Genomic DNA, 12,698 nt, shown 5'->3' on the forward strand with positions numbered 1-12,698 from the left:
TCGATCAAGACGAAATGCAGGAACACCCGTGTACTTAGGCGTAAGTTAAAGAACCCGAGGTGGCCAAAATTAATCCGGAGTCCCCCACTCGGTCATCTCTCCCAATCATATCGTGGCTTTGGCATGTGAAACCCCAGCAATTATTAGAGTTTCGAATAGGGGCCTCAAACATATCGGGGCCCCAAAGAAATAGCGTGGAAGCCACTGCGCATGCGCAGGACGGAAACTTTATTTGAGTTTTGCGTCGGGCACGCTATTTCATCGATTCAGCGGGATCCCCAAAAGCTTCCCCAAAAGCTTTCGTCAACAAATATGGCGGCGCCCATCGCAGCGACGGCTCTAACCTAGCACAAAACTGGGATCGATTCGTGATAACGCGTGAAGTTCGTAAGCTAGAAGAAGTGAGGGCGGTTATCGCTTTCTCTCAACTAACATGTGTAATGAAGATTGATTTATTATACGCCGCTGATTCCGAATTCCATAGTCGATTTCATGGCTCGTAGGCCTATCACGGATTTACTTGGCTGGGTGAAGGTGCGTAAAGTTGGTTACTCAAAACTAAGCGCAACAAGTTGCATGCTGCTAATAGAATAAGTTCTAAATTGTAATCAAAGGCGAAAACACGAAAATCTAAATTACTTTTCTTATCATAAAATAGTATATTTTATTTTAATATTTATAACAGCTTTTCATTGATGCCGTAGTGACGCTGCAAACGCAACACGCTATCCGCAAACGCAACACGCCTATTCGAAAACTTTTCATTCCTGCATGCTCCAACGATACCACCCGCAGAGCTCTTTGGGGCCCCAAACTTTAGGGACCCTTTCTAAAACTTTATTAGCCATCAACAGGTTTTTTTTTTTTTTACAGTAACCGTTTTTCACAGCATTACCACTGTTATCATTTTTTTTTTTTTTTTTGTTTACCATTGCTCTTTGTGCGCCGTCGCGGCTTTTACCATTTAGAGCAAGTTCGGGACGTGCTCGTCGCCGAAAACGACTGCGCGCTTCTTACACTAGTGTGCCGGTTTGCGCAGTAATTTTTGAAAGCTCTGCTTACAACGATTCAGACAGTAATTGGCATCTGTTGCCTGTCCGTTTTCTTAACGCATGTTCTTGGCGTGCTAGAGACCTAAGATGGCGGCCAGGTTGATGTAAATTGAAACTATATAGGTAGTGTGTGCCCCGCTAATCCAGGCCAAGCTAATTAAAAAAAACGAGAAAACAAGATAGGACGATGAGACAAATAACGCGAGATATCATAGCAAGAAAGACTAGTTTTAGCTGATCAAAAAAGAAGCCGTGAGCACGTCGCTGTCGCAGATCGCTGGACAGCTGAACTTCTACGCCATAGGCAGAGATAACGGGAGAGATCGATGACGCTAAACATTATTTTGCGTTCACGACAGCTAAAAAGCACAGTTCGTAGTTAATATTACTGCAAATAACTGAAAAGAATAACTTAGTACTAACTGTCATAAAACAAAAGCACTGATTTGCCCTCTGCAGCGATTCGCTGGAACTTGAGAGCTTCCGGGGCTAACCAAAAAGTCTTCTGTGCAAGCATGATGTCGCTGTAGTTGATGTAAAGGGCCGACCGTCACGGCGGCATGGACATTTTGTTACGATGGGGTGTGCAAAATTCGTAGTTAATATTACTGCAAATAATTAAAAAGAATAACTTAGTACTAACTGTCATAAAATAAAAGCACTGATTCGCCCTCGGCAGCGATTCGCTGGAACTTGAGAGCTTCCGGGGCCAACCAAAAAGTATTCTGTGCAAGCATGATGTCGCTGTTGTTGATGTAAAGGGCCGAACGTCACGGCAGCATGAACATTTTGTTACGATGGGTTGTGCAAAAAAGGACTGCCGTAGTCGAGTGTGAAAATGTATACACAAATAAATGGGCAAATAAAAATGGCTATATTTGGCTACGAAATATTTTGCACTTTTTTTTCCGTTTGGCTACATTTGGGCTACAAATTCTCTAGCTTTCGGCTACGCCGCCTCGTCGGACTTGGCAACACTGTCCAGGAGGCCAATGATCAACTGGACGTACAATGGTGGCACGATGGCAGGTCAAGAAGCCACAAATTAAGGCACGCCACTCAACATACCAGTAACCAAACTCTTCATTAAATCACAACTACATAAACAGACGCACAAAATGAAATTGGCGGAAGTTACACACGGAGAGGGAACAACACAAACATTTCCCTCATGCCACCGCACTTCCCTACAAAGTAATACACAAGCCAGGCCAATCACCGGACACTGTATATTTCCAAACTACCTCTTAAGATCCAACAAAACTGACCACAACTCTTGCAAACGCGGAAAACCTGCACAAAAGATCGATGACCAGCTCATAGACTGCCTCCTAACAAGAAAGGAAAGACTACTCCTGACACACAAATTTCCAAACACCACAGAATACAAACCTGAAATAATCAAACACCAGGGTACCAGTTCACAAGGAACTGTGATGTCGTCGGCGATGCTCTGAACATTGTAAAGGACGCTTTCAATACAATCCTCGAATCGAAGAACAGGATGACTTTATTTGAGCGTTGTACTTCCTCCGGATAATGATGCCGGTGAGCAGGATTGTTCCAGGCCAAACACCCTACTGCTACCACTGTGTCCAACGAGGTGGACAGTAAGAGTAAAATCAATGGACAGGTTCGTTGAGAACTATGGAAGGGTGCAGGCGAGTTTGCAGCAACTGGTACAAGTTCAAAGCTCTCTCAGTGGCACTAGCAAGACAGCCATGAAAGGATATGAGAGAGCATTAAAGGAGTTCGAAACTTTATAGGGTATCAATCTTTCTATAGCCCTGTTTGGCCCATGCGAGGAATTAGCGAGGATGCTTCAACGCCCAGTTTACCGCGCTGCAGGAGCAAAAGAAGCAGCAGAGGCTCTTTGTGACCGCTTGTCAAGGCCTCAAGGCGTCACATCAATAAAATGTGACGCCTCATTTGACATCCTATGGCAGCGGACGAACTCAAGAGCAACCGAGTTAGGTCTAAAGGAACTTCGTGTGCCCAGAGTTACCCAGCCGCCCAGAAGGCTTCAATTCACATACAAGCCCGAGGAGCCTGCAGCGCTTGACGGCAAGTCGTCACAGAGAAAATAGTTTTTTTGCCGCTTTCGATCATATTACCAGCGAGATCCGACGGCGATTCGAACAGCCTGGCATGGAACAGCTGATTAGCCTCGAGCGCATTTTGACTGACGCTGCTGAAGGTCGAAACTTCGCGGCAAACTACCTAAATGCGCTTTTAGCAGCACACGCTGCAGATTTTGACATCAGCAGGCTTTCAGCGAAACTCGTGCTTCTCCCAACGAGGGACCGAGGGACCGGCCGCAAGTGAACGCATTTTACAAATTCTGCAGGGGATGTCTGCAGATATGCTTAAGATGATGGACCAGGTTGTCCGCGGTACCTGCAACTCGTGTTTTCTGTGCCTGCGTCAGCTGATTCAGGAGAGCGATCTTTCAGTGCTCTGAAGCGAGTAAAAACATTTTTCCTCAATCGAATGACGCAGTGGAGGCTGACACACCTTCTCCTACTCCACGTGCACAAGAAGAGAGCTGCGGAACTGCACTTGGATGCCGTTATGAAAGAGCTCATGTCTAGAACGGCAAAACGAACAGCGACCTTCGGCCTCCTATGACAACCTCTCCTGCCCAACGCCCTCTTGTCATGCCAGCCATGAAGCTCGTCAATCGGCGATAACTGCTTTGTACCTAGTGCATGCCTATTTTCTTGCCTACTTGTATCACATTTGTGTACTTGTTTCAGTTCACATTTGCTTCACTGCGGGAGCGAATGCAGAAATATGAAAAATGTTTTTATTGCGATAGCAATTATATGGACACTCAAAAGCAGATTTCTGCCATCGGCGTCGCCGTCGCCGTCGCCGTGAGGTTCCGTATGACGTCATTTGGAGAAGAAATCGTCGCCGCGCGCCGAACGCTGTATGTGCAAGTGAAAGGGCGCGAGGGGCGCGTCTTTCACGGGGAGTGAACGCACGGCGGAGAACAAACGCGCGTTCTGATGATGATGATAAGTGGTTCTTGAGGGAAAGGGAAAGGTTGGCGCTATCTTCTGCAGCCCTTGAGGGAGCACGGCTCAGCGCCATATCTGCGCCGTGCTCGCTTTTTAAGGGCTGCAGAAGTAGGCGTCTCTGTTCTCCTTCACAATCACCATGTATGTAGAGCAAACGCGCCTTCTTCCGACGAGCGAGAGGCCGTGGGGGAGGGGGAGGGAAGGGAGGCGACGTTTAGCTGCGGCAACAAGTGCCTATTTATATCAGAGGCTCCGGCAATAGTCACCAACGCCGCACGCATTTTGAGCGAACGCGGGCAAAACGCCGATGGCGTCGACAACAGTTCTGCGTGTTGCCGATGCTGCTGCATGTCCAAGTTTATACAGCTGATAAAGCTAATATCATTACTCCGTATAGCTCTCTACAAGTTTGCTATCGCAATTGATGCTTCGCCTTTCAGGTGAAACTGCGACAACTTTTTTCTCAGCTTTCGAACCCGTCTTGTCATTTGCGCGGTTTGCGTAGGTTTTCAGTTCTTCTGAAATTCCCAACCATTTTTAAAGTGTATACCAATGCAGAATAAGCGACGATGCAAATATGTAAAATTTAATACGGCTACAATGAATTAAAACACTATTTAATTGATGTGATTAAAATTATACAAATTATTAAAATAATAAAATATAATGTAAATAAATAAGAATTGACAAATATTCAGAAAAATAAATAAATGATAAACACAACATACAAAGACGACAATACCCCCCCTCCCAAAAGTGTTCCGGAGTCCCTGGCAGCAGTCAAGCCAAAGGAAGATAAATGTCACGACGACGTGGGCTCACCTATGCGCGGGGTGGCCTTGTCCTGCATGAGCGTCTCCTTGGCGGCTCTCTCAGCAGTTTCCACCTGAGAGAGAGAGAAGATATCCCTCCTCTTCGGCTAACTCCGAAAGTCCAGAAAAGGCAAGCTAGCTTCGACTATCGAAGCCTTGCCACGCGTGCTAACACTGACAACGACCGACACACAGCCTCAAAGGGCGCATGTGGTTAGACAACGGCGCTGTATTCGCGCTCAATACAAAACTTAGGTGCGGGAAGTAAGGTTTCGATGACTAAGCAATATTGGCTGGTAACAAGGAACATTAAGGACCCAATGATAGCATATCGCATCGACTTTATATAGTGCACCATGCGTATAAGCGTAAACGTACGACGCTAACGCAATCGGAAAATGCGTCGCGTTAAGCGGCGAACACATGGGTAGAATTTCCCCAAAGTATTTCCCGCGCGCCTCTGCGCACTGGCAGCCCAAATACTCATGCAGGTGTTTTGTCTATTCACGGCATTACGCTTCCCCCCCTCCCCCCACCTCTGAACTGCTGTCGACAGAGGGTATACAGAGGGTATACTGACCTGGTGTTTCATGCCTTCTACTGCTTGTCTGAGGGAGCGTTCGACTTTCTTTGGAAGCTCTTTAGAACTTCCTTCTGCATTCTAGACAGAGAGAAAAGGAAAAAGAGCGGATATGTTAGTTGATTATTCCTAGAATCTTAAAAAAATACGAGCGCTCTGAGAAGGGCAGAGGGAGGGGGGAGGTACAGCAGCGCGATATGCATGATTAAGGCGGCTGCCAGATAACCTGGAGTACCGACTTTGGCTTCCTGCTCATAGGCAATTATGATAACTTCAATTAAACGGAGCTAGTCGATCTACCACGACCCCCTAACCGGCGGTTATACAGCACGTTTAACGGCTGTTCAGCAACTGTACTTCTCCATAAAACTGCGTTCCAATGGCGCCGGAAATTAGAGGCAAAAAAATTAAGGAAATCAAGTCCATCAGGAAAATTCGACATCGCCATATGAACAATTGCTCCACTGCTAAATTTTCAAGTTTTATTAGCTTGCGCGTATTCAGTTCCACGCCGTGATGACAATAATAGAGGTACTGGGCAAAGTTCACACACTTCCTTGTGATTACAGCCTTCGTTAACAGTGTGGTTAGTTGCACCGAAGAAACGGTCTGCGAGAAGGGCGAAACAGTGATGACGACATCAGCAATACCGTGTCGGTTGGGGTGTGGAACCTAACTGCGGGACTCTGAAATTCTGTAGCGTTATTTGGAATACGATGGCTCAGTAGAACTTCGGGCAAGCATTCGCGCATATGCAACTTGTGCAAAAGAAGCGAAAATTGAGGCAGATCGCAATTATCGCCTCTTTTGCATTCAAATCATATGAACAACTTTCGATGTTTTGAAACAAAGCAGTATTTTATTACTTCCATGTCGCTCGCTTACGCGCTCAACTTAGAATAAACGAAACACCACTTACACTTTTAACGAGTTTCGTTCAAACAGGTGTACTATGTTTATTTCGTAGAAGTATACGAGACGGTAAAAAAAACTATTGTTAATGACTTAATAATTACAGGATGTGAATAGACAACATAAGAATATACTACTTACCAGTGCGCTGACCATCTTGTCATAATCTGAAAAGTAATTTGCTCTAAACAAAAACAATTCGCTAAAATTAAAATTGAATTGAATTAGCGAATTGAAATTTTAATTTAGCGAATTGAAATTGACGCGGTGGTGCCGGGCACCGCGTCAATTTCAGACTGACCCACCGATAATATGGCCCGAAGTGCACACGAGTTATCTATTTTCATACACAACCCCATGGAGAGCTTTCTGATCGCGGTTATAGTACGGCCATCCCGCAGCAGAGATGGATGCGCGAACACCAGGCTACGCTTCGCCGAAAAAGGGAAAAAAAGGGGGAAAGAAAAGGAAAGGGAAGCACACCGGAGATGTGTTTATGTTGTTGTTTGAATAGTTTTCTCACAGTTGTGATAAGCCTGGGTAATTATCCGCTCACTCGGCGCTTCCAGTTTGCCGTGACCGATGTGAATTAGCACCACGCCAATAAATGGGTGCGATTGTCAGGTAACTTGACATTTAGAGGTGGTATGAAAATGACGAATGAACTTTTCCGAAAGCACGATCAGAAGCACCCAAAACTGCTTCAGATCGAAGCCATGCAGTATAACGTAAGGATTCCTTTCGCTCGATTCAGTCCCGTTATCTTTTCAAAGTCGGTCGATCCTGGTGATAACGTGAGTACGGAGAGCCGCTCGTATGCCACTGGCGAAGCGCGAGAAATAGACATAGCACTGGAATTGAATCGTTGCATTATCCCGGCGCTTAGTACCTTCGGTATTTTCTGGTTGCGCGAAATGATTCTGCTTTAAACTGTGTATAATCGTGGCAGTTCTCGTGCTTAGCACCGGAGCTCAGCCTAATTTGACCTTAAGCTCAAACATAGATGGTACATTAATTCTACCCTGTATCTCCACTATCATTTCTTTAGGAAGAATACACTTTCGCTACGGCAATGCTGGCATGAAGGAAAAGAAAACACATTCAGAAAGCTTGAAGAAATCGAGACAAATACAACTGGCACCACTTTGTTCAGGGCATGCCCATGATTCTCAGCCTTGCCACATTCCAGTGTGGAACAAACTGTTGTCCGTGCAAGGTTGAACCGAGGTTTGCTAATGAAGTCATGACTACCCCTCCCCCTCTCTCCGCCAAATCAGAGGCAGTTGCAAACCCCACTTACAGTTGAAGGCGTTGTCCACTGGAGAGAACAAGGCGCTGGAAGATGCGTTCTCCTTATGCTTATACCGAGCCAGGACCTTGGCCGCCATGACGTCTGGGTAGAAGAGAATATCGCGTATTCGGCTTTGCAAGGCCAGTGACGGGAATGGCCAAGAGCGTTTTGGAGCAGGTTTTGTAGCAACAGAAATGACGATTTGGAGCAGATTTTGTAGCAGTCAACAATGATGATTCTGAATGATTGTAAGCCAGTTAGCTAAAAATAACCCCTCCTTGAATAAGGGGCTTATAAGCCCCTTATTCAAGGAGGGGTTATTTTTATAGACTAGACCACCTCGACCAGGCGGCGCTGCTGCGTCTCCCTGAAAACGCCGTCTTGTTAGAAAAGTCACCAGCCCTTCCCCTGTCGAGCAAATGGGGGTAAGCGAAGCTTGTCGTGTGTGCATCTGACCTTCGTCAAGGTAACGTAAAGTTCTCGACATGTCACGGTAATAAAACAAACGTTTACTAAATGTATGCATCGAGGGAAGGAAACGTACAACGCAACGGAAGGAAAAGTTGCACGAAAGGGAAAGAAAAGTAGTAAGAAAGGGAAGGGAAAGTAGTAGGTCAAGTACACACACGACAACCTTCGCTTATCCCCATTTTCTCGACAGGGGAAGGGCTGGTGATTTTCTCTCTTTCTTTCTTCCTTTCTCTCTCTTTCTGTCTTTCTCGTTGTTTCTTTTTTGTCCCTGGTATGTGCCATTGAGTTTGGATCCTTTCTGCACTATCACCAGGATCGGCTCACTTCTCAGCGTGACACCACCACCACCGCCGAAACTGGTGAGCCTATAAAGCTTCGCTTAAAAATTCGTCTCGGCGGTCGCACACGGCGCTCCTTCGGCGGTTTGTTAAATTGCGGCTGCGTGCTTTCTCTCGCGTTCACCGTGACGTGACGCTCCGGCTTTGTGTTGAACGGCTGCGCGTGGACACGGAAATGCGTCAGTGCCGTTTTCCAGAAATTGTCCGAATCAGAACACTTTTTTCGTGGCGGGAACACCAAGGAAGGCGAGCGTCTGCTGTGCCTACCATATAATCGTAAAGCCCCAAACAAAATGCGGACACAAGACGAAATTCCAAACGCCAAGCATGCTTCGCCCATCAGCGACAAGATCTTGTGCGACATCCAGGTTGATGAATACGCCAATTATACGCAACAGACGCCACCGCGCTTAGAGATACGTGAAAAATAAAATGCGGATCTCATGTACTGTGGGAAGCGATGTAAGCGAAGCTTTCTATGTGCTAGTTGCTTTGATTGACGATACTTAGCGGTGATGCTGACGGCGAATGTATAATTTTTGGTCCAATACGAGAGTGCTGAGCTTATGTTAAACGTTACCTTCCATGCATCCCTGCTGTTTGTTTGCGCAGTACACAGAACACATAGTGAGACGTGTTTTCTTGAGGCATTGTCGTGCGCCATTGTTCACAATATAGGGTTGAGCATTATCACTGCCTCACATGGCACATCATATCGTGGTAGAAGTGTTAAACTTTAACTGAATTATGGGTCTGTACGTGCCAACGCAACGATCGGATTATGGGGCACGCCATAATGGTGGATTCCGAGTTAATTTTGAGACAATGGTGTTCTTTAACGTGCACCTAAATCTAAATCCTCTAGCGTTTTTCTATTTTGCTCCAGTTCAAATGCGGATGCCGGTCGGTATTGAACCCTCCACTTCGAGCGATGCCACATAGCCGTCAAGCTACCGCGGCGGGCACAGAAGTGTTGAGTTGACGTGCGACCGCTTCCGTAGTGTCGCCTAGACTCTACGGTGTTTTAATGCGGCTTTGCGTCTGCACGCTCTTCGTCAGTTGTCCGCTTGACAAAGTTGCATGGTGTTTATTTTTCAGAAATACCAGAAGCGTACCATACCGTACTTTCAGTTTGCCCGCAACCGCTGTTACCATTGCCTTCTCACGTCATATTTTCCCTCTGCCACCTTCTCCACCTGTATGGGAACTTGGAGAGTTGCAAGGCTGTTTAGAGATTTTTTGATTAGGGGACGCAAGCGGCTTGCGTCCCCCAATCTAAAACTCTCTGTTCACTTGTTTTGCGACTGCGTAGGTTCTACCCATTCTCAGCCTCCTCTGCCCCTCCTCTCTCTATGTCCCCTGTTGGACTTGAGTATTAGTAGAAAGGTAAGCGCTGCAATTTCTGCAATGCTTTTGAGGGGGATCACGGATAATTGCAACTGTCATGGATGCTAATGTGGCGACACCCAGGGAGCTCCATAATTAAGACATTCTGCACATGCCCCGCGATGGAAAGGTCCAAACGAGTTTCTCGCGTCGACTTTCCAGTCTGCCATGCTCCTGCCATGTATATACACGCTCTGAACCACCCACCGACGCGGCGTGCAAAGATGAAGAAGGAGGTCGCTCTCCAGTGAGACGCACACTTATCAACAGTAGAGACAGAACACCCAAGGAACTTACCGCTATCTCCAACGTCGTTGGCGATAGCGTTCAGCACAGGATAAGCAGTGTTGAAGATCTCGCCGAAGCCCTGCGCAAGAACAAGCGTCGTCAGAAATAATAATAGGGCGAATGTCGCCCATACCCGTTTTCATCTTTAACGCTCTGGTCTTTTTTGTGACCGCTCTTATGCGGACCCACTAAAAAACATGAGGGATGAATTCTTGCGCGTACGTTACGATTAAATGATGTTCGAAAATTTTCGGATCGAACCATGGGTACGGATATTTAGAAGGAAAAAGATCGCTTGGTATAGAGACTTGAATGCCGAACACTGCTACTTTGAAAACGCACATATCTCAGTGGTGCACACATTGCAATGTCAGCCCAGGAACAAAAAGAATGTTTACCATTTCACGCGTTGAAGTGAGAGGAAGCACAAGGCGTTCGCTCCCCGAGACCGGCGATGCTCATCACGCTATAGCATTGCCACAACGATGTTCGCGGTCATCGAGTGTTCACGCTTACCTGTGCGCGCGTGCTACAGTGTTCGTTAATTAGTAAGCGAATGCTTGCTGCCATTTATACGGCCGACAAAACTACGAACCTTACTTCGTGTATTTGTTTAATACATTGCTGTTGCTATCAGTGCTTCGCCGTTCGTGCAATACTGCGGCAATTTTTTAAGTGTTTTGCATTCAAAGGAAGCACCTGGTATAATTATTTCGGTCGAGTTATTTCTCCCAGGTTCTAAAACACAACTCTTATGACGTACTTTTGGTCAGTTAGAGAAAGGCGCAGTTTCGCCTGACAGGCGAAGAATTGATAGCGATAGCAAAGTATCAGACAACTACACGAAGTAATGTTCGTAGCTTTATCGGCGGTATAAATTGCAATAAACATTCGCTTACTAAATAAATTAACAAGCGCGGTGTCACAGGCAAACATGACCAGATCTTACTTTACCGCGACACTCGCCGTCACAACGCCGGCGTGATGAAGAATGTCGACCTGTCCCTGTAATTGCTATAGCAAAAATAACACACTATTCGGCTCGTATATTCTAGAAATTTCGACTATTCTCGTGCCCAAGCCTATTTACGAACCGAGGTAGCTCCCGTGTTACTTTGGAACACCAAAGCCCTCCACCGCTCCCCGAGTCAACCAGATTAACCTAGTTATCACCAAAGGAACGCCTAGTTGTCTCAGGACAGCATACACTCATATATATCACTGACTGCAAAATACCTCGAAGCATTACGAGCACCATACATTTGAATATTGCAGCAATGCACCGAAGGCAAGGGGTCTTAAGGTGTTACACGCACACATGCAGCGATGAGCAAGGTGTTTAAAAGTTGTCGCAGTTTCACTTGAAAGGCGAAGCACCAATTGCGATAGCAAATTTGTAGAGAGCTATACGGAGTAATGATAGTAGCTTTATCAGCTGTATAAGCTTGGACATGCAGTAGCACCGGCAACACGCAGAACTGTTGTCGACGCTTTCGGCGTTTTGCCCGCGTTCACACAAAATGCGTGCGGCGTTGGTGACTGTTGCCGGAGCCTCTGATATAAATAGGCACTTGGTGCCGCAGCTAAACGTCGCCTACCTTCCCTCTCCCTCCCCCCCACGACCTTTCGCGCGTTGGAAGAAGGTACGTTTGCTCTACATATATGGTGATTGTAAAGGAGCAAAGAGACGCCTACTTCTGCAGCCCTTAAGGGAGCATGGCGCAGAACGCGCGTTTGTTCTCCGCCGTGGGTTCACTCCCCGTGAAAGCGCGCGTCCCTCGCGCCTTTTCACTCGCACATACAGCGTTCGGCGGCGCGCGGCGACGATTTCATCTCCATTGACGTCATACGGAACCTCACGGCGACGGCAACGGCGATGCCGACGGCAGAAATCTGCGTTGGATTGTCCTTATAATTGCTATCGCAATAAAAGCTGAAGCCTCTAGAAATTCTTATATGAGTAAGCACGTGACACTTCTGTGTCGTCATTAATTAATATTACCTAAATAATATTGAAGCTCCATGCTGCCAAAAGGGGCACCATATTCGCTACCTTTTACATGAGGTGGGCAAATGACCACTCTCAACCATTTCTGTTATTAATGCGATAACAATTATATGAACACTACATGCGAATTTTCGCAGTCGTTGCCACCCTGAGGTCCCTCATATATTTAGGTATATGTATGCGCCGTTGTAAGATGGGAAGAGTATTTGGCGCCTGTGGGTGCCTCGTCCCAGAGCTTACACGTACAGACGTGAGCAGCCTTGTATAGAACGCGGGAACGGCGGCTTCCGGGGCTCTCCGGAGTCAGTCAGCGACGTCTAAGGGTAGTTTCTGGGCCCAAACGTGCCCATCACCTACCGTTAGACGTCGGACCCAGCAGCTAGCGTTAGACGTCGCTGGCTGGCTCCTGTTGTGTCTGGCGGTCGTTCGGGACAAAGGAGGCCTCATCGACAGACGTGAAGCTATGAAGAGCTCTCCACGCTTGTCGCTTTTCGCGGTCGGGAAGCGTCACCGTCATCTGGGACTGATGGATGAGCA

The 12,698-nt window shown here is 46.8% G+C and overlaps 1 protein-coding gene across 1 annotated transcript in view; it reads right to left on the reverse strand.

Annotated features, from left to right (window-relative positions):
• Positions 1–10,237, reverse strand: part of LOC119457077 (uncharacterized) — a 58,628-nt gene extending 48,391 nt beyond the window's left edge. Inside the window, exons 1-5 of the mRNA XM_049669888.1 lie at positions 10,163–10,237; positions 7,680–7,772; positions 6,521–6,546; positions 5,468–5,548; positions 4,898–4,961 (exon numbers count right to left, since the gene is read on the reverse strand). Of these exons, the coding sequence (XP_049525845.1) occupies positions 4,898–4,961; positions 5,468–5,548; positions 6,521–6,546; positions 7,680–7,767 (259 nt within the window). The 5' untranslated portion in view covers positions 7,768–7,772; positions 10,163–10,237. The remainder of the gene's footprint in view (positions 1–4,897; positions 4,962–5,467; positions 5,549–6,520; positions 6,547–7,679; positions 7,773–10,162) is intronic.
• Positions 10,238–12,698: the final 2,461 nt, after the last annotated feature.

The sequence above is a fragment of the Dermacentor silvarum genome, chromosome 6, assembly GCF_013339745.2.
Source record: "Dermacentor silvarum isolate Dsil-2018 chromosome 6, BIME_Dsil_1.4, whole genome shotgun sequence".
Taxonomy (NCBI): domain Eukaryota; kingdom Metazoa; phylum Arthropoda; class Arachnida; order Ixodida; family Ixodidae; genus Dermacentor; species Dermacentor silvarum.